At 39.3% G+C, this 22,418-nt stretch overlaps 1 protein-coding gene across 3 annotated transcripts in view; it reads right to left on the bottom strand.

The window, feature by feature from the left end:
- LRP2 (LDL receptor related protein 2) overlaps nt 1-22,418 on the bottom strand; it is a 135,440-nt gene that overhangs the window by 97,736 nt on the left and 15,286 nt on the right. For all 3 annotated transcript variants that reach the window (XM_076342668.1, XM_076342670.1, XM_076342669.1), the window contains exons 2-7: nt 16,023-16,130; nt 13,691-13,813; nt 11,063-11,179; nt 2,214-2,324; nt 1,979-2,092; nt 601-717 (exon numbers count right to left, since the gene is read on the bottom strand). In XM_076342668.1, coding sequence (XP_076198783.1) covers nt 601-717; nt 1,979-2,092; nt 2,214-2,324; nt 11,063-11,179; nt 13,691-13,813; nt 16,023-16,130 — 690 coding nt within the window. The remainder of the gene's footprint in view (nt 1-600; nt 718-1,978; nt 2,093-2,213; nt 2,325-11,062; nt 11,180-13,690; nt 13,814-16,022; nt 16,131-22,418) is intronic.

Genomic DNA, 22,418 nt, shown 5'->3' with positions numbered 1-22,418 from the left:
ATGAATCCTTTTAGTTTTCTGTGTTGTTAGAAATAGTAAAACCATTTAGCTTTAGACTAGCTGGTGCACCAGAAATGGAACTATAGTTTTGTGGTTTCAAAACACGCAAAGGCTGTCTGGACAAAGAGAATAACGCTCATCTTAGAAAAAGCCAATGAAAGAGAAAAAAGCCCACACTTTCATTCATGAAAATTTCTGTTTCTTGCATGACAAATCTTGGCAGGAACTGAGTTATTTTCATTTTCAACCAATTGATTTTGGTTATTAGGAGCCTCATGTCTCTTAATAGATGACCTGAAAAATCTCCACAGAGAAAAAACCAAAAGATGCAAGAGAAGATGTAAAAGACAAAAAGATGTTGCTATATGCTAAACTTAGTTTGCATCATACTCAGTATCACTGCAATAACTCTCACACACACAACAATAAAAAATATTGCATAAGTAAAAAAAAAAACCCAACAGGTGAAGATGGAATTCTAAGGTTTTCACAGAATTAAAATGAATGCAGAACATCTTGATTGGTCAAAATTTCATATAAGTAGCTTAGTGAGGTCTTCCTCTGAAAATGTCATCATTAGAAGTTACAATTAATATATACCGCATCCTCTTTCATCTTCATTATCTTCACAATCATCATCTCCATCACATATCCAGCTCTGATGAATGCAACGGCCACTTGGGCAAGTGAAGAAGTTGCCTCTGCAAGTTGCATAAGCTAAGGAAAGAAACATGAGAAAATCAAACTACTCTAAGTGACCAAAAAGTTGTCTTGTACGTGAATAGTCGTTTATAATCTCTCCTGAAAAACTGGGCCAGTTCCATATCTTGTATATATTGTAAACGCTGCTGGTTTGCTCTGGTTTTAGGTATGAACTTTATTTTAGAATACTCTGGTTCTTTACAGAAATGAAAGGGAAGGCTAAATTTCTTAATTAATTGTGCAACTAGATGCACAGCACCTTATTAACAAGGTTCCTGAAGGTGGACATGACAAGGAGAAGATACTCAAGACATCAGGTGGTAAAATATTTGTATGCCTTGTACTCAGAGAAACAGAGTAAAAAAACCAATGAACATATATGTCAAAGTCCTCCATGGTTGGGAAGCATTCCCTGCTAAGAGTTCAGAAACATTTGTGGGTCCTCCAAAGGACAGGCATTGCCAAAGACATAAAAGAGAAATATTGGGGGTGGGTGGGTGGGTGGAATCATACTGGTGTGAGGTCCTTGGTAGGATAGAGCAACTAAATGGCAACATGTGGCCTTCCTGCAATGCAGAATACAAAACTAACTTAGATCCTATAATCAAGGATTATAATTTATAATTTTAATATATAGCTCACGCAAGTGATAACTCTACAGCCATGCTTCTGTCTGGAGATGCAATACTTTGGGATACCCTGATCGTGAAGAAAAGAATGAGCAAGAAATTTCCAGAATGGAACAGTCAATTAAAGACCTTACATGAACATCTAAAGACAACTATCTGTACAGTTATCTGTCTGTAAAGTTGTACATTATAGTCACTGGGAATAATTCTAGCAGATCCACTCCATCTATTAGAAAATAAAAATGTGAAAAAGAGCCAAACACACCTGGACAAAAAACAATAGCATGCTGTATCTAACTGAGATTTCAGAGTGGAAGAATTACCTTTGGGTCATGCTGAAATGAAGAAAATGACAACAACATGAAGAAGTGAAACTATGGGTATTAAGAAGCAAACTGTCACTGAATCCAGCAAATTCAAATAGTAACCACACACACAGGCACTTAGCAGCAAAGACAACCTGAAAAAAGTCTATCAAAGTAGCACTGCCATTTTCATCTTTCCATACAAAAAAGTCCTTGTAGAACAGTGGCTAGCTTTTGATGGCTGTATAGCCAAGCAATCTACTTCCTGCTATCTGCTTGAACCAGTTCTTAATAAAACAGTTAAAGAAAGTGGGGAAAAAAAAAAAAACAAAACCATCATACTGCAAGAGTTTTCATCACTCCTATCTCCACAGTCATCATCGTGGTCACAGATAAAGGCTCGTGGGATGCATTCTCCATTAGCACACTGAAACTGCGTACTGGTACATCCATGTGCTGAAAGAGATTTTAGCACAGAAAGACATACAGAAAATCTGTCAGAAAACTACAGTCTTTAACTTTAAAAGAGGGTCTATAAAGCGTATTTGTTTGGGATCACTCTGCATGTGGTACTCACTGCAATTAGCTTCATCAGAAGAATCTCTGCAATCAACTTTGCCATCACATCGCTGGCTTGCATTAAAACATGCTCCATTTGCACATGATAACTGTTCACATCTTGGGTAGTCTACAACAAGAAATCCTTCAGAATTAGCATGAATGTTAGACTATAGAGTATAATGAGTCATATATATCGAGTGTCAACAGAATATCTTGATTTATAGGAAAACAAAAAAGGAATACAAAACTTCCAGTACTACCACTGACAAACAATCCATTTATTCAGTATACTGTCTCCTCCAACAGATATTTAAGAATATCCTCTAGCTAGATGCTACAAAACCTCGCAAAAAACAAGGGAAAAATTAGATGCCTCCCACACCCCAAAAAGATTTGCAACCCAAACAGTTTACAATATGATAGAAAACAATGCAACACAAAAGAAAAGCAAGCAGTGAACAGTCATTTTATTTACTTGTACCTCAGTTTTACACTTTATTGATCTTAATAAAAGTGCTTAGGTAGAAAAGAGGTTCCTGAAATTTACAGTTCCTAGGTCCTCTTAGAATGTCATGAGTTCTCAAACTCAGAGACTTCAGGTTTTTATGGTTTTGTTCTAATTAAGCCAAGGGTGTTAAACTTCCAAGTCTATGATCAATTTTGGGACCTCTGTTTTTTATTACCTGTTTTCCCCTTCCCAAAACAAAAAAGATTCTGCAGAATGAATGATTTTTCAGTTTCTGGCTGTTCTACTTACGTAGATGACCTACAGGCCAACACAAGGGATTATTTCAAACAACTTAAAACCAGTTCTGAAAATACTTATGCATACAAGCAGTGAGTTCAGTGGAACTATCCAACAAATTAAGCACGTGCACGTGCTAGAGTTGAGTAGGAGAATATGAGCTTAGTTTAGCTCATTGCTGCATAGACAAAAAAGTTACTTATTTCAGGCAAATGGCAAGTATGAAAGCAAATAATTGCTATTTTTAGAAGTGAGGTTTATTGAACCTTTGCCTCTATACGGAAAAACAGGTAGATAAATGAACTCAAGAAACAGAATAACCAAATTTCATTTTGCACCTTTTAGATCTTCAGTTTCAATTCTTATCCCATTTTACTTCCATACGAGTTAATAAAGCAGATAGAGCAGGCACTCAGTTAGGCACATTTTCATTCAGACTCTTGGAATTCAAAACATGGATTATAAAATTACTCAAGCAGAACTCCAAAAAGCTGCAATTTTTCCAGGCAGAGGCAAACTGTTTTGCTTGCTTCTGCTGTTCTATATATCATCACATTCCCACTAAACTTCAATGACCTATTGTCGTGGTTTAACCCCAGTCGGCAACTAAGCACCACACAGCCGCTCGCTCACCCTCCCCCCCTTTGGGATGGGGGAGAGAATCGGAAGAGCAAAAATAAGAAAATTCGTGGTTGAGATAAGAACAGTTTAATACTTGACATAAAATAAAAATAAATTGTAATGGAAAGTAAAACACTGACAGAGAGAGGAACAAAACCCGGGGGCGGGGGGGTGTGGAACCAAGAGGTGATGCAACCGCTCACCACCCGCCGACTGACGCCCAGTCAGTCCCTGAGCAGCGATCGCTGCCCCCTGGCCAACTCCCCCCAGCTTATATACTGAGCATGACGTCATATGGTATGGAATATCCCTTTGGCCAGTTTGGGTCAGCTGTCCTGGCTATACTCCCTCCCAGCCTCTTGTGCACCTCCTCACTGGCAGAGCATGGGAAGCTGAAAAGCCCTTAACTTAGCATAAACACTGCTTAGCAACAACTACAACATCACTGTGTTATCACATTATTCTCATGCTAAATCTAAAACACAGCACTATACCAGCTACTAGGAAGAAAATTAACTCCATCCCAGCCAAAACCAAGACACCTATGGAATAGGCTTACATGATTTTAACTGTTAAGTTCTTAACACGAAAGCATAAATAGCTGTGTTGATGTCCACTACAAGTCTAGTCACACTATCTCCCTGATTGATTCATTTAAATTTCATTCATTTTCACTGTAATTAATGTAAGTCCACAACTGGCAGGTAGGAACAGTATGTGCCTAATCAGAAAATGGTAGTTGCAAGTTACCAGGGTTCCAGCTACAGCATTCCTACCTGTGGCCTTCTGGTGCTAGTTCCCAGACTTTCCATTCCAAAAGCCTGCACTGATAATGCCAACACATGCACTAAACATGATTAGCATCCTCTAGCCCCACTTCTCAATCACACAAACTCCCTTCTAACACAGCCATCTCATCCCATTTCTTGCTTGGGTTAGGCTTATGAACAACTCATAAAGCTTTGGAAACAACATGGATTCTGAAGTCTTAATTTTGCCCACAGGAAGAAAGAAAGGCCTGACCTGGGGCCACATTTTATGCTCACTGTGGAATCCATGCTTCTTCCCTGTCTGGAAGCAGAGAAGCCATCACAGGGAGGAACCATCAGGAGTTCTACAGCATAGCAGGAAATAGCTATGGCAGTACAAGAGTACTGTAAGTATTATGGGGCACATACAAGAAAAAGAACAATAAAAGGTATTTGTTTCGTAACTGCACTGAAGTGGGAAAGCTTTTAAGGGGATTTATAAGGGACAGTTTTGTAATTTTCCTCATCTTTCTTCATATCCCACAGAAATACCTCCAGTGATGTTCCAAACCATTTCTGATGGACTGAATGTCAAACAAATAGGAAGCTGAACCTATTGTCTCACCTGTTTCTTCAAGAATGCCCAGGCAAACTAAGGATCTAGTCAGTAATAAGATTTTTCTCAAGCTCATATTAAACTTCCTTAGAAGAAGTGAGACTTTGTCAAAGTTTTCTCTCCTGCAACAAGCCTGGAGAAGTCCTCAGCCTGGAAAAATCTTTATTATATTATATAATCTAGTGTATGAATGCAAATCATTATAAAAATACCAAGCAGGGCAATAAGTAAAGATGTTTTGAAGACACTTCAAAATACACATTCTGACTACATTGGTGGTTTGCTAGAATGTGAACAAATACTTCTTTTTCCTTATTTTCTTTTCAAATCCACTTGGTGTACAGATTCTTTACTTTAATTGTAGTTGCAGAAGCAAGAACATCCTTTGAAAAGCCTGATGGAGATGAATTTAACTTTTAAACTCTGTACAGGTAATCCCATTCCCAATCCCCTGTCTAAAGACCAAGCTTAGTAAATTATAGTTCTGATCACAACTTTCTCACTGATCTGAAAGATATTTTTCACTGCATTGTGCATTGTACATTGTACTCTTTGTACCTTACAGCATATTATTTTAATAAAATGGTTTTAATTATTTGGGGCATTAAGAACTAATCCTCATGAATAATGGCAAAGCTGTGAGTTACACCAAAGACTGTAGCCAGTGCACTGCAGGGTTCAGGAGCATCTGTGCCATCAGGACAGTTCCACAGTAGCTGGGATAGCCATCCACACTTTTATGGGAGGAGAAGTAGCAAAGATACAAGAATCAAGCAAGAAATGCTGGCTTCTGTGAGGGCCAACAACTGTGCTACATTTTCCAACAGCTTCTAGCTAAGGCCGCTGTGGAAATCACACAAGATGCACCTATGGCATTGTGTTTGTGGTGGACTCTGTCGATGCTGAGAGAATGAAGGAAGCCAAAAAAGAACTTTATAACAATACTAGGATATCTGAAAATGAAGGAGTGCCTGTCCTTGCAGTTGCGAAAAAACAGGACTTAAACTCCCTTTCTTTCTCTCCAAAATTCAGAAAACATTAGCAATGAGTGAGCTGAGGAGTTCTACTCCCTATCACCAAATGGAAAGTTCTGAATAGGAAAAGAAGAATCTGGATCTTGGCAGTGGGGAGGGTAGGAATGGGATGACTCCCCTAAACTGGAAGACCTATACAATCTCGTTTAACAAAAAGCTCCCCAGCAAAGAAAGTCTGGAAAGTGAGTATCATGACATTTTAAATTTAAGTGGGAAGGTCTTACATCAGTCACTGCATTTGGGGCTTGCACAATAAACGTTTCCTAGCTTTTATTTGACTTTTTTTTTTTAAAACTAAGATTTCTTTGTATGCACCTGATCCCAGAGCAATGCATTTGCGCATAAAAACCCATAGCTATGCAAGAACTGATACTGAACAGAGAAGTTGATCATACTGTCTCTGTTCTAGGGGGCAAGTGGGAAAAGTGTCAGTGCTCTGTGAGTGACCTGGAACTATGTAAAAACCAAAGGAAGGGTTCTCTTCCAGGGACTCGGACATGTTGGTTTTTTCTAGGTCAGTGACAGATGGATTAGAAAGAGCTAAAAAGGAAGGATAAGGTTCTGAGTTAAAAGGACAACAAGGTAGGTAGTTTGCATCTAAGGAGGTCTGAGAATACAGCTGTACAAGAGGAGAGAGTGAAAGGAGACAGTATAAGACTGAACATGGGATTAAGAGAGAAAAATGAAGGGACAGAAAAATATAAACACTGTTTTCTTTCACCTTGCTTTTAATTGTGAAGAGCCTCCAACATGAACATTGTTTCCTTTTTCTTTCCCTCCCAAGAACCTTTGGCCAATTACAGAAAACTGAAAAGAAGAGATCTTTTCCTAGTGATTACAGTTCCTAGAAGATAATACGAGCTTTGTGAAAACAGGGGGAAATCCAGCTACTTTCATTCCAGTGCTCAGGAAGAAAGGGAGCTCTTCTTTCTCTCCCCTTCCTCTCAGGCATCTCTTTTTCTTAGCCAAAATACTTCTCCACAATCTGTCTCCCCATGGTATGCCAGCATTTCAGTTGCAAAATATAAACAACTGGCAAACACGAACACAAATGACAGATGAGGCACCTTGCTCCTTGTAACCCACAAACTGTTTTGGGGCAACAGTTGCAAACACATTTAAATGGCATGTTTCAGTGTACACATGTGGAAGATGCTTGAAAGCTATGTCACGGGAATTGCTAAACCTGCATTATTTTGCTCTCTGCCTAACACTTTTGTTCTGCAAGCTGGAAATAAATCCATATAAAAACAGTAACAGGAAACAGCTGCAACTGGTATTTGATTCAGCAGACACCAATTTCTGTCACACAGTCAGGAAGTGTAACCTTCTGTAACCCTGACCCATGTTCCAAGAAGGAGAAAGAAAAAAAAGGGGCAATTTCCTACTTCCAAGTGTCATTCTTTTATTGCAGCAACATTTCAAAACATTTTACAAAATAAAATTAATTAAAACCCTTTGACTCACTGCCATGAGTCACCACCTCACAGTGGGCAAATAATTGCCCAGACAGCTCATAGCCTATCAGAGACACCAGGGGGAAGACTTAGCCCAAGCCCAAGTCCTATGAGCTACATGATATCAGGTAGTGTTCATAGCAGAGATGCTTTGAGAGCTGGCAGACTGACCAGACTCTCACTCCTGGCCTTAATTCCTGATTTTGATCCCTGCCACTCTAGTCTTTGGCGGCCTTCCTTACCTTGCTTCAGTTTTACTTCTTCCCTGTCCCAAACTCTCCCTCATGGAGATATTTCCTTCAGCCTTGTCCTGTAGCTGTTACATGTAATTTGTCCAACAGCAAGAACATTAGCCTCTGACCATGGCCCTTTTCTTCCTCCTTGGACTACATCCCTTATGATCTCTTCAGTTCTTGATCTTTGTTCACTTTCACCCTGATCTCTGCAAATTCATCCCAGACCTGGCTGCCCACTTTCTGACCACAACAGCTATTTAGTGTAGCAAGCAAGAGGCAGGAATTAACAGGTTAGGCAGTTGACCCATGGCAGCAACTCAACATCCAAATTAGAATTAAAAATCCAGAGTTTCTGCACCTGCACTCAGCCCATCAGCCTCAAACAACACGTCTTTAAAATACTTCCCCTTTCTCCCTCATGGCCTCAGTGCAGTGCTCAGCTGCCAGAGCTGTATCCAGGAAGGTTATTCTGTCAGTCACAGCAAAACAAAATGGACATGGCTGGGATTTTCATTTTTCAACTACGAAGCTGAGGCAAGAGAGAGAATTCTACCTTTAATTGAAAGAAATAAAGTATGTAACACAGAAAAATGACAGCAGTATACGCTGCTTACTCCCCAAAAGTATTTGCTACCCCAAATAGCCTGCCATTTCATTCTACATGTCTAAAGTTTTACAATGAAAGTATTTGCTAGCTGCTGGCTATTAAAAAAGCTGGAAAAACAACCTGATATATATGTTTAAAGAAAATAAAACCCCACAATTTTATGAAATTAAAACAGCTTCAATGCACTAATTACATGACCTGTAGCTGAAACATTGTTCTGATGTTTATCTTAGCCTCTGCATGGGTAGTTTTCCCTTGCTGTTAATCCCATTAGCAGTAAAATGGACTAAGGTTTTGAATTCCTTTGTTCTATTTTTTTACGTTTAATTGCCGAGTTATTTCATATTGGTGACATTTTGCATTTGACTAGTTTCTTAAATAATGTAACTTATTCAGCAACGAAACTTTATCTTCTTTACAATCTAAATCTGCTTCCAGACAGATCAGTGAGTACAAGGCATAAGTAAACGGACATGATAAGTTTGCATTTTGTTATGCTCTGTGAAATAACAGAATCAATTCTTAATAGCTGTTTTCTTTCATCGTGCATGGATATTTCATTTTTATTTATGAAACCTTTCAGCATAAATGAAATAAAAGGGAAAAATAATGACAAAGGAAAAGGCCAAAATAGTGCTATTCCTCTTATATTTGTTTATATCAGATAGTGTGGAAAAGGAAATGGATGAAACAGTGGGAAAAATTAATATTCAAAGCAAGTATTAGAATCTGCTTCAAAACAGTAAAGTCTAACACTTACACTAATCTGTACTGTATAGTTAATCATAAAATCACTAAATTATTAATTTTATCTTATGGCTTCTGTTTAAAGTTCCAGACCTTGCGAAGACAGAGAGGCAATAAAATTAACCAGCCTTTCTGGAAGGGTCTTGTCATTACATAATTCTTGATTCTCTTGTCTTCAGCACCATCACATTTCTTTAAACTAGTCCAACACTCCTACTTTCAATGTTCCAAGTCACAGTCATTCTTCTGTCTTAGAGGGACTGTCAACACATATTCTAATAAACCAGAGTAGAGGCTGTTGAATGATATGAGGCAGTCCCTCTCCCAGGGGCTAAATATGCTGCCTTCATAACAGTCATGGGGCCTCCTGGCTGGTGCAGCAATGACTGGGTTTCCCACAGAGCAGTAGAGCACTACTGTTAAGGTATCTAGAGGCCCCTTTCCAAACTGCCTTTTTAATTTACTTAGTTGAGAATGTTAAACATGAAATAAAATGTGCACTTCAATTTTAAAACATCACGGCGGCTTCTAGTCTGAAGAAAGAATTGTGAGTACTGTCTTTAGGACTCCACTCCCAGTCTGCCACAGATTTACTGCATTATAACGATCACACCATTTCATCTGGCTGTTCCACACTGTATTCAATGACTACTCACAGATTTCTCAGGTGCTGAGCAGTTCCTCTTTTTTAATTCACAGATAATGCATTTTTTAAACAAATATCTTTTCTTCGGGATTTTTTTCAATGTGCCATAGATTTGCTAAATTAAGTTACTAACCTCTTTTATTCTTCTAAACTTTAAGAGTAAAAATGCCAAGCTACAGAAGATACTCTTCCAGCAATTATATGGGGTACTTTGGATCTTGGCTTTTAGCCATTTGTGTTGGTGACTTCAGGACTGGCTGTGGGTCTATCATATGGAAAAGTTCCAAGCTGGCTGTCTCAGCAACCTTTTATTCCAGAGTACCATATAGTTCTAAATCACCCTTCATTCTAGAGTGTACATTTTAGCCACTTGTGAGTCAGGGATAGAATGCACTAGCAGTTGGCTGACCATGTAATATGCTGGTTTTCCTTTACGCAGCATGTGCATATGCCCTTTTTTCCTCTAAGCGCAGCCATTAACAACATTTTATTTCTTGCTTCTTTATCCATTCCTTAGCATCCTAGCCTCTTTTCCCACCTCCCGCCCCAGGTCTGGTTCTGAGCTAAGTTTAGTTATGTCGTTTTCCCAAAGGCACACTAAGTTCTAACAGCTGGAATAGCGGCTCATATGTTACATGTCACTCATGACGTGTAAAGCTTTTTCTTAATACTAACAATGAACAGACATGCTGTTACATACTGTTGTGTAGGTATTAGGCAAAAACATCTTTGAAAAGCGTGGCTTCTATTCTGTGGCCACCTGTCCTTTCCACCAGTATTCAACCTAGGCCAGGATCTAAGGAGGCTGTCACCAGACAGTCAAGCAGCCTCAACTCTGAAGTTAGACTGAAAAATCCTACTTGTCCATCTGCATTTTGTTGGCACAATATAAACAGCTTATCTGAATACAATATGACCCAATGCCGCTTCATCTCCACAGGAAACTGCAGTCTAGAATACAAATGCTTTTGAAAGGGTCAAAGTCCCTCAAAGAAGTGATTTGGGGTCAAATTCTGCTTTTCTATACAGGCTATAGTTACCACGGATTTCATAAGGAGTAAGCAAAAAGAATATGAAAAAATTTGGCAAAGTTAGCTCTGAGTCTCCCAAGGCTTTAAGCATTTAAACACGGTTGCTTTTTTCCAATGCGATATTAATTATTTTTCAGACAATGACAAACAAGAAGCCCGGATCCAATGGTAGCAGTTTGCATTTGAGTTCTGCAATAATGGATTCGTATCAGAACATCAGCTCTAATACACAAAAGAATCTGAAATGAAACTCTCGTAACAAGAAGCATATTGTGGTCATCCTGTCCATCAACAAGCCCTTTAATCTTACAAATTTATTAAAATGCCACAGAGAGATGACATGAAACTAGATCTAGTGCTAAAAGTTAAGACTCACGGCAGACTCTTTCATCTGTTCCATCAGTGCAGTCCTTTACTCGATCACACCAGTATGCACTCGGGATACACTGTCCATTTGAACATGTGAACTGCTGACTTGAGCATGTCCTTCCCGCTGCAAGAAACAGGCACTCAATCAGTCTTTTACATCAACCAAGATTTTTTTATGCAGAAGAATATTTTCCCTCTTCCTCTTTAACTACTCCATCCTTCTCACAAATATTAGCGTAAGACTTTCTCTCCCTGTACCTTCATGTACTCAAGGAGATTAAAGAACACTTGACAAGCACATGGCAGATAACATAGCTCTATGAGGCCTTCTGTAGCCTGCAAGGTCACTGCTTTTCTCCACTGGAGGGGTTGACCTCTAGGTTAAAAATTATCTCCCTATAATTGTTCTGCCTAAAAGATTAAATTACCAATTCTCACCGTTTTAAAGTTTTCTCTATTATTTTGATTAGTGGGTCAAATTCCGTCAGTAACTGTAAGTTATTTGGTCAACTAGAATGCCACAATGTAAACACAGCAGAGCTGGAGCACTGCTTTCTAATACAGCCAGGGCCTCAACAGTCAGGGATATTTTACATTCATAACTAATAGAGGATCAAGAATGATGACGTCTCTTCTCGTGATAGCTGTGTCAGTGAAAAGCAACCACATAAAACTGTGCAATTCCACTTTGATTCTACTACAGCTAAATTAAACTCTCTGTTCTTAGACAAACTAATTGAATCTGTGAAGATATAGCTGAAGGGTGAAATTACTGCTACCTTCTCCTCCCTTCTGCCACCTGCACATTTGTTTCTTTCAAACTCATACTATGTCTCAACACCATCCCAGTCTATACACTGGCATCTGGTCTGCTGCTTTACAGGGGCTCTCTATTCATTCTTCTGTCAGCAGTGTTCCCAAAGTAAGATCAGCTACTGGGATACTAGAGTCATGAGGAAAATCAAGAGCAAGACAGTAAAGTAAAACAAGTTTGTTTTAATTCTGCATGTGACTTCCAGAGCTGTTGGCCATATTTCTCAGGAAAAATTTTTAACGTTTCAAGAAGGAAAAGCTCCTCCAGGATTCCCAAGCACAGAGATAAAAAGTCCCTTTAGAACAATAAGGACAAATACCAGAAGATGACTCAAAAACAGCAGCAGCAGCAGCACAGTGCCACTGTATAGTTACTAACACTCATGATTAACCACTACACGGAGAACGATGTTACAGTGACCCAGTTCAAAAGTCAACTCAGAGCTGTCGCTCATTTTGCATTTTGTATCTACAGATTCCTTAGTTAAAACATAACCAGCAGTTGTGCTGACACCTTCTCAGAGGAAGAGGGGAGCAAAAGGCAGTTAACCTTAGTTCCAATTTTTCCATCCTCAGTGGGAACAAGTATCAAGATATAAAAGCACAAATCAAGTCTGTGAGCAAAATCCTTCCAAAACTTAAACCTGTGAACCTCCCCAGAATCAAGGGGGTTAGTGAGTAGCTCCAGAGCTTTCAGTTTAAAGAAGTTATCCAAAAATTATACATAGAATCAAAAGGAAAATAAATGAATCTTATCCTCATCACTTAAAGTAACTTCTAATACTAGAAGTAGCACGAAATCTGTTCTTTAGAACACTACAACACTTGTTCTTCCTGTCTTATGCAATAACACAGAGAATGTAATTTGGTGCAATAATCATCTTGGTTCACTGTTCATCACTTCAGCACGTACTTAACTGTATGTAGCCCTTAAACTGCTTAGTCATGAAATTCGAAAATCAGAGTAACATTTTATTATCATCAGTATTTATCTTGCTATCAATACTGAAAAAAGAAAGAGCCTATGGCTATGGCAGTTATGCTGCTAAATGATTTCTTTGCTCTAAAATATACCGAGAACATTAAACACTTCAGTTTAAAACAGCAATTCGAACATGATTAATATACTGTTTAGCATATTAAAGTGAAATACTAATAGGAATTATGTCCTAAGTTTAAGCTGTCCAAATTATAATGAAAGACTAGACTTTCACCCCATACCAGGACTTTTTGTATTCCTTCTATATGAACATAAGAAAGAACAGCTCCGGTCATTTTAAATAATAATGCCATTAAACAGCATCACTGAAGATGGTACAAGAATCTTTAGCAATGTTTACTTCAGAGACTGATAATTCCTCCTTTTTTTGTATACATACAAATTTCAAAATTTTCTAGAAAGAAGTGAACTTTATAATTCTGAGATGCCAGTGTGAATTTTGTTATGCAATGAATAAAGCAGCTTTTTCTGTGACTAAGACCGTGTTTGAACATCATTTCATCATTTTTGGAACTACTAAATATTGTATCAACTATAAAACTAATATGCACTGTATATTTTTCTCCTTTTTTTCTCTTTTTAATTAACTGAAACATCAGTAATTTTCAGATTTCAAGACCTGGAGATGTCTTTTTGGACATATTTTCTGTATTTTATCTATTTTAGATTTCAGATTATTTCATTTCTAGAAACTGCTTTAGAGAGACTTTTCTGGTAAAAGCTGTACTTACAGCAGGCTTGTTTCTGTATGTTCTCAATATGCTGCTATGTGAAATACCTTATTTCACAAAGCTGGTATAACATTAGAACTTAAATACTTACGACATTGTTGATGCTCATCTGAGCCATCTTCACAGTCTTCCTCATCATCACAAACCCATGACTGTGGGATACATTCGCCATCAGTCTGACACTGAAACTGATTTCCCTCACAGGTAGGTTGTGCTAGTGTAAGCAATGAAAAAAATTGCATTTCACAGACATCTGGGAAAGCACTTTCAAAGAAAACAATTAAATAAGAGAAAAGAAGAGTTAAGGTTCAAGTGTGTCGACTGACTGTAACTTCTTTTAAAAACATGAAACATTTGACAAACCAAAGAAAATGGACAGAGCAGGGAGGGGAAAGTGGGCCAGCAGAAGGGTGCTCAAAGGCAAAATTTAGTTTAGTGAACTCCTGCGTATGAATCTTCAGTTTTGTATCCTCCCTGGAGACACAGGCTCCTCTAGAAGGCAAGTCACAGCAAAAGCTTAAGGCTCTGAACTGCCCTCTGACAGAGCCTCTATTTTTTCACTTATATATGGAGCCATACTAGCTTCCCTAGTCTCACAGAGGTCTGTTCAATTGCTCTCACTCCACCTCAGATGCTCTATCCCTGGTACGAAGAAGGTCTTTCAAAACAAGCTCATGACTCTTCTCTGTGAATTCATGAGGCAAAAGTGAGGGTCACGTCAGAACAATCTGAATAATGTTGTCCCAGTTCCACTCTGTACTTTTCTAATAGCCAAACAACAGGGAGCCATTAGAGAGAAAGATCAAAATAAACGTTTGAAACTGTGTTACAGCTTACTCCATCCCTAGTTAATACTCCTGTGAAGAATCACTAGCACAACACAGTCCACTAGACAGGACTCTGGTCTCAACCATCTTTTTCCTCAGGATCATGTTTTTGCAGTACTGTGAAGTCAACTAGAAACACTTTGTGCTCATGGGATGATATGCAAGCACAACTAACAATGTAAATAAAGCATCAAGGGAGAAAATTAAATCACTTTGTAGGTTTAGAATTGAGAAGTACAAAATCACATTAGAGGTAAAATAATTAGAGGGATAAAAATCGATCACATACTACAGACAATGCACTTCATGCACACTTTTTTTCGATTCCTGTTTAAGAACCACAGAATAATCTTGTAATATAATTTTAACCTTAGCCAGTTTTAAACAGTTTAAAACTATCTTCCTAGACACTTACGTGCCCCGCTACCTATAGCACATTAACATATTGTTTTTAAAAGTACAATTAATTGAAAAAACCTGAAAAGTTTAATTTTCATCTTCCTAATTCATTACATGTATGAAAATGAGAACAACTCAACTTCATGCTTAGAACTATGACAAATGTAGTAAGTGTCGGGGTTTGGGGGTTTTTTTATCCTTCACAAAGTCAACATGAATTTTACCCACTCCTTGTTCAAAGCCCAACCACTTCTTCCCAGTTGCAGTTCAGAACTAAGCTGAAATAGCAAGCTATAGGACAATGCCATTTTGTTTTGGCAGTTTAAGGAATTCTTCATCCAGAACTGCACTGGTTTTTGGAGCTAACTAAAGTGCTAAGCAACAAATCAGACTGCCAAGCTGTGTGAATGACCTCCAATTATTATATGGGTCAAGTAGCAAAGAAACAATCCAGTCTGAAAAGAATCAATATAAATTAGTCTTTCTCACTCCCTATCAGTTGAGGGGCAAAAACTGGCCTAACCTATACGTGGGCTGATAACTGCACCAGCCCACAAGACTTCAAAGAACACTAGAACCCAGAAGGTAACGTGCAGGCGAGTTCCTGAAAACAGACTGTGGAGGCAATTTCTTCATTTTCACAACTTTTTAACATTCATCTTGAGAGAATCATTGTGAATGGATATTACAGCCCATCTGAATGCAATTGTACTCCCTGAGCTGCTGGCACTGAGGATAACACAACCAACTCTAGACAACTAACCAAGACTCTACTTAAGGTGCAGTAGGTACAGCTTGTTGTCTAGGGCCTGAAAGATCCAAAGATCTGGAGCTCAAGTTATGCTGGTGGTAGCTGTATGTACATCCGATATTCAGGATTACTGCAATAATAGAATATAATACATTTCTACATCTACTTAGAACATTAGTTATCAAATGAAGCGGCATTATTGGACACTCAGATTTTTAAGAGAAGGCTAAGTCATGTTAGAAGTTGAGCGCTACTTGATTTTCTGACTACCAAAGCCAATGGACTCAAGAAATATGACTCTTAAGCAGATTCTGCAGCATCTCAAGACAACTGGTAGTTTTCTCCCCCTCCAATATTCATTCTTGTACCGCAGGTACAGTTGAGCACGTTGGGATCTCAGTATTTCTTATATTACAAAAAAGTTGCTCTATAGTTGTTTCACTTACGACAACCAGCTTCATCTGTATCATCCGAGCAGTCTCTAGCCCCATCGCACCTCCAATCTGCAGGAATACAGCGACCATTTCCACAGCGAAACTGCCCCCGCTCACACCCTGTGGTAAAGCAGAGTAACAAGTAGGTTAGCAGTACCAGCACATAAGAACAGACAGTGGAGTGCATTCATGTCAAACAACTGTAATCTATCCATCACCTTACGGCATGGAGAGAAAATAATATTATGATAATATAAAAATATAAATAAGTATATATATAAAAAAGATCTCTACACACCCAGTCAACCAAAAAAAGAAAAGAACGAGCTCTAAGTCTTACAGGACATTTCCCAACTAAATTGCTAGAAAATTCCCATAATTTTAATATTTGTATCTTATACAAACAAAAAAAAAAAAAGGAAAAATAACCCAAATAAGTCTCAGAGGAGCACCTACACTACAGAAACCTATTTAGCAGGAATGTATCAATTTTAAATTCACAAGCAGTATAGACTTAAATAAAGGTAGGGCATCATCTTCCACATTATTTCTAAGGGCTAAACATGCTAAACATTAGTCCTCCTCAGAGTCTCTGAGGATTAATAATAATAATCATCATCATCATCATCATCATCCACTTAGCTGATGTGGAAATCTTGTTTCAGCAGTGACTGCTTGAAAGTATAGAAAGACCTCAGTTTTGTTTTGGTTTTTAATAATGCCGTAATATTTAAAATCTTTCCTCTGAAGTACAGGAAAGCATGTCTTCAGTCAACATTTGCATAGCAAATAATTTTAAAAGAAATTAAGCTTTCAGACATTTATGGCTGATCAAAAGCTATCCTGCTGTCATTCCCTCCTGCTTGACCTACTAAGGATTAAGACCTGATAAAGAAGCATTCATTCCCAGGTGTAAATGCAGCTGGATCAGGCCTTTATTAGAGTCAACTAATGAAATCTCCAGCCCCACAGGAAAGAGAAAATGCACTGTTTACGGCCTTTCATTGTGACTACAGCCTCATAAAAAGGGAGTGAACAGTTTTATAGGTCCCCAGAACAATGAGCTATAACATAATTAAGTTCAATAGAGCTCTGTTTCATGTTAATCTGTTGTCAGCACCTCAGAGAAGGGAACACTGAAAAAGTCTGAGGTAGTAGCAAAGTCCAACTCTGAAGAAAAAAAATCCTGTTTCCTGATTTAATTAATAGCCATATGATAAAACTCCATCTTTCAATTATTCTGAGTGATTTGTCCAGAGAAGATAACCTCAGTATACATAAAGCACAACCACCTACTTTTTGAATTCATGATGACATAAATAACATGCTACCCTAACTTTCATGTAAAACCAGGCATATCAACACTGTCACATAAACACAGTTAAGTGATGTATTCCTAAGGGATATAGGCAAGCTACTTTATGCAAGGAATGTTCAAATCTGATTGTCTGGTAGTGACATCCTGATTTATAACGTATCCTGCAAATGGTCAAAAATTTCACTTGGATAAATGGTGGTACGGAGTGGTACAGGAGTATGTTCACCCAAATACCTTCTATAGACTAATGCATGATGGTGGTTGGTGGTGCAGGTCTGGGGTTGGTGGTGCAGGTCTCTTATCAACTACCTTTAAAACACAACAACCTCCCTTGCAAAAATGCCCTGAAGGAATGTACAAGTTCACTCTGGAATCCCAGGCCCTCTCGCTGAATTTTGCCCTACAAAGCAACATTTCCATATGAGATTAGCAGTTAAAGCTCTAATAAACACAACACATAAACCACCATTTATCAATTGGAATTACTATGCAAAGCAAATACTAAATCTGCTTGTATGTTTAGTATATTAGTGCTATTCAAAACCACTGGAATATTCATAGCCACTTACTTAAAAAGAGGTTACAATACAGAATTAAATCTGCATCCACATGATTAGAATTTCTAATGAAACAAATGCTTATAAACAAGCAATATGAACAATTTGCATATTATTTCTAAATAATAACTAGCCAAAAAAATTTCAAGCACTATGTACAACACTGCTAATTTCTTTTGCCTATCTTGTATTAAGTTACTATAGTTAAACATACCCTTAAAGTGATAAAAATGAGATAACACTGATAAACTTTTTAGAAAGCGTTATAAACATAGCAGCCTTTGTACAATATGAGAAATGGTAACTGAATGTTAACAGAAAACCTGCAAATCACGCAGTTCTCCTACACTCTGTAATACTTTGCAGAATTACAGTTTAAGTTGCTCACACCTACATACAGTAAGCGCTGTATCAACGTCCATTTATACAATTCTTCAGCAGACCTGTTATAATTCATTTAATTATGGCATTAGGCTTTTCAAATGTTATCTTCCATGCTTACTTATAACTGAAGGCAAAGAGCTCTGAAACACCTATAAAAAATATGAAAGACTGATACTTCACTTATCACTGTTTTATATTATCTTTAGAACAAATAAAATTACATAGCAGATAATTATGTTAATTCATTAAAAAGACAATCTTTGAAAATAAGTAATATGGAAGAAGTAAAAGTAATCTCCAGTATCAAGGGCACTTCTCACCAAGGTTCTAAAAAGCTTGTTTCAACTGCAAACAAAAACTATTCTAACTTTGATAAAGGAGAAAGTAATCAGGGGAAAATGCATGATTACAAAATTACTGCTACAAATACCCAGGAGAAATATCCAGAATGAAAGAAAAATAATGATGTCAGCAATAACCAGGTTTGTTACTGTAGACAACTACAGAGACCATTTTCTCAAAACTTAACTGTACATATTCTGCTAAAAACAAGTACTGGAAACTTAGGAGATCTGAAGAACTCTGATTTAGTTACTATGAATTTAGTTACACATTTTAAACAGTATTAATTTAAGTAAAAATGTTGCAGGCATTACTCTCACTCACTAGTAATGATCCACAGAGGAAGCATATGGAGTCCAAAAGGACTATTTCCATTGGTATATGCTATGCAATGTGAGCCTGCAGCACCTGGGTTTCAGCAAAAGCAGGGACTGTCAGAAGACGAGGGGTATCTGCTTGTTTATTGCCATTATTGGAAGCCTCAATTCACTGAGGGATTAGTCATTAGTAATTTTATGGAAGGTTTTGCTTTCAATAAGAGATTTTTTTTTTTTTTTAAATGGCAAGGCAGCTCATGAATCAGTCAGACATTGCCAAAAAATAATACTAATGAGCTAATTTCCATAGAAATTCTGATTTACTCTGACAGATGCTGATAAAACCAAACACCTCTTTCAGGCAAACAGAATCCTGGAGGAAATAACCACCGAGTTTAAAAACAAACAGTAAAACAATCAGTCTTCACTGTCATGCTTAAAATTTGCTGATAGAAAAGAATCTAGGTGACTTTTGAAAGTTCAAAATTCAGAAATGATTGAATTTTTTGGTGTTGCTCCTCTTTTACTACAATTCAGTTTGAGTCTTCTGACTGTGATTAAAGCACTACTAAAATATAGACTAAAAAACGCACGTCAGACCTTATGAATCACACCAGAACATATATAAAGAAGACTCTCTGGGCATTAACAAAAATAATTTTGAAAGATAAGATCTCTTTCAACTGCTCAATATTCAGGAAAACACCAAGGAAAAAACAAATATATCATCTTTAATATAAACCAGTCTACTACTGACAAATGCAAACCAAAGATCAGAAGCATCACTGGAAAAATATAGCCCAAAGCACTATTTCTGAACTTCTCGCTTACTATCTTTGGTCTTTACGCTAACTTTGTCACTAGACTTTTCATGGTTCTCTGTGCCTGGGATTCTCTTATAAGAGACTCCTGAGTGGATATTTAAGATTCACAGTTTGCTCAGGTAAAAACAAGAAGGCTAATATTACTGACTCTGGGTAAGCTACTTGCACAACATCACTGCCACTATTTTCCACTGGAATAAAGCAACATAATAGTGATTTTGTCAGAGCAAAGATTGAACAAAACACTAACCAAACAAAATACCTTTTTTTGCTTTTATCAAAAATAAATTTATTTCTTACCAAAGGAAATAATGCAATACAAGCACTATTCAATACAATTACCTTATGTTCTACAAGACAAGTTTTGCCCAACAAGTGTTGCCTGCATAGGAATGAAGTATCCTAAGCTAAACCACTGCCAAAGACAAACCCCACTGCCACTAGAGGATGGTAGTCAACCTTCACAACACTAATGAATTTTACTCAATGTCACACTAAGTCATAGAATCATAGAATCATAGAATCATTAAGGTTGGAAAAGACCTCTAAGATCATCGAGTCCAACCATCAACCCAACACCACCATGCCCACTAAACCATGTCCCTAAGTGCCTCATCTACACGTCTTTTCAATACCTCCAGGGATGGTGACTCAACCACTTCCCTGGGCAGCCTGTTCCAATGTTTCACCACTCTTTCAGTAAAGACATTTTTCCTCATGTCCAATCTAAACCTCCCCTGGCACAACTTGAGGCCATTTCTTCTCGTCCTATCGCTAGTTACTTGGGAGAAGAGACCGACACCCACCTCGCTACAACCTCCTTTCAGGTAGTTGTAGAGAGCGATGAGGTCTCCCCTCAGCCTCCTTTTCTCCAGGCTGAACAACCCCAGTTCCCTCAGCCGCTCCTCATCAGACTTGTTCTCCAGACCCCTCACCAGCCTCGTTGCCCTTCTCTGGACACGCTCCAGCACCTCGACGTCCTTCTTGTAGCGAGGGGCCCAAAACTGAACACAGTACTCGAGGTGCGGCCTCACCAGTGCTGAGTACAGGGGCACGATCACTTCCCTACTCCTGCTGGCCACACTATTTCTGATACAGGCCAGGATGCCATTGGCCTTCTTGGCCGCCTGGGCACACTGCCAGCTCATGTTCAGCCGGCTGTCAACCAGCACCCCCAGGTCCTTTTCCGCCGGGCAGCTCTCCAGCCACTCTTCCCCAAGCCTGTACCGCTGCATGGGGTTGTTGTGGCCAAAGTGCAGGACCCGGCACTTGGCCTTGTTGAATCTCATACAGTTGGCCTCGGCCCATCGATCCAGCCTGTCCAGGTCCCTCTGCAGAGCCTTCCTACCCTCGAGCAGATCAACACTCTCGCCCAACTTGGTGTCGTCTGCAAACTTACTGAGGGTACACTCAGTCCCCTCGTCCAGATCATTGATAAAGATATTGAACGAGACCAGCCCCAAAACTGAGCCCTGGGGAACACCGCTTGTGACCGGCCGCCAACTGGATTGAACTCCATTCACCACAACTCTCTGGGCCTGGCAGTCCAGACAGTTTTTGACCCAGCGCAGAGTACACCTGTCTAAGCTGTGAGCCGCCAGCTTCTCTAGGAGAATGCTGTGGGAGACGGTGTCAAAGGCCTTACTGAAGTCCAGGTAGACCACATCCACAGCCTTTCCCTCATCCACTAGGCGGGTCACCTGGTCATAGAAGGAGATCAGGTTGGTCAAGCAGGACCTGCCTCTCATGAATCCGTGCTGGCTGGGCCTGATCCCCTGGTTGTCCTGCACATGCCTTGTGAGCGCCCTCAAGATGAACCGCTCCATAACCTTCCCCGGCACCGAGGTCAGGCTGACAGGCCTGTAGTTCCCTGGATCCTCCTTCCGGCCCTTCTTGTAGATGGGCATCACATTGGCAAGCCTCCAGTCATCCGGGACCTCCCCTGTTAACCAGGACTGCTGATAAATGATGGAGAGTGGCTTGGTGAGCACCTCCGCCAGCTCCCTCAGCACTCTCAGGTGGATCCCATCCGGCCCCATAGACTTGTGAGCATCCAGGTGGCGCAGCAGGTCGTTGACTGCTTCCTCTTGGATTATGGGGGGTTCATCCTGCTCGCCGTCCCTGTCTTCCAGCTTGGGGGGCCAAGTACCCTGAGGATAACTGGTCTGCCTGTTAAAGACTGAGGCAAAGAAGGCATTGAGTACCTCAGCCTTTTCCTCATCCTCGGTGACAATGTTCCCCCCTGCATCCAATAAAGGATGGAGATTTTCCTTGGCTCTCTTCTTGTCATTAATATATTTGTAAAAACTTTTTTTGTTGTCTTTAATGACGGCGGCCAGATTGCGTTCTAGCTGGGCTTTTGCCTTTCTCATTTCTTCTCTGCACGACCTAACGAGATCCCTGTACTCTTCTTGAGTCGCCTGCCCCTTCTTCCACAAGTGGTAAACTCTCCTTTTTTTTCCTGAGTCCCAGCAAAAGCTCCCCGTTCAGCCAGGCCGGTCGTCTTCCCCGCCCGTTCTTCTTAAGGTGTACAGGGACAGCCTGCTCCTGCGCCTTTAAGACTTCCTTCTTGAAGATCATCCAGCCTTCCTGGACCCCTTTGCCCTTCAGGACTGTCTCCCAAAGTCATATGGAACTCCAGCAGAAGAGAGAGAGGTTAATAGCCT

The sequence above is a fragment of the Aptenodytes patagonicus genome, chromosome 6 (genome assembly GCF_965638725.1).
Source record: "Aptenodytes patagonicus chromosome 6, bAptPat1.pri.cur, whole genome shotgun sequence".
NCBI classification, from domain to species: domain Eukaryota; kingdom Metazoa; phylum Chordata; class Aves; order Sphenisciformes; family Spheniscidae; genus Aptenodytes; species Aptenodytes patagonicus.
This window is presented reverse-complemented; position numbering and strand designations above follow the sequence as displayed.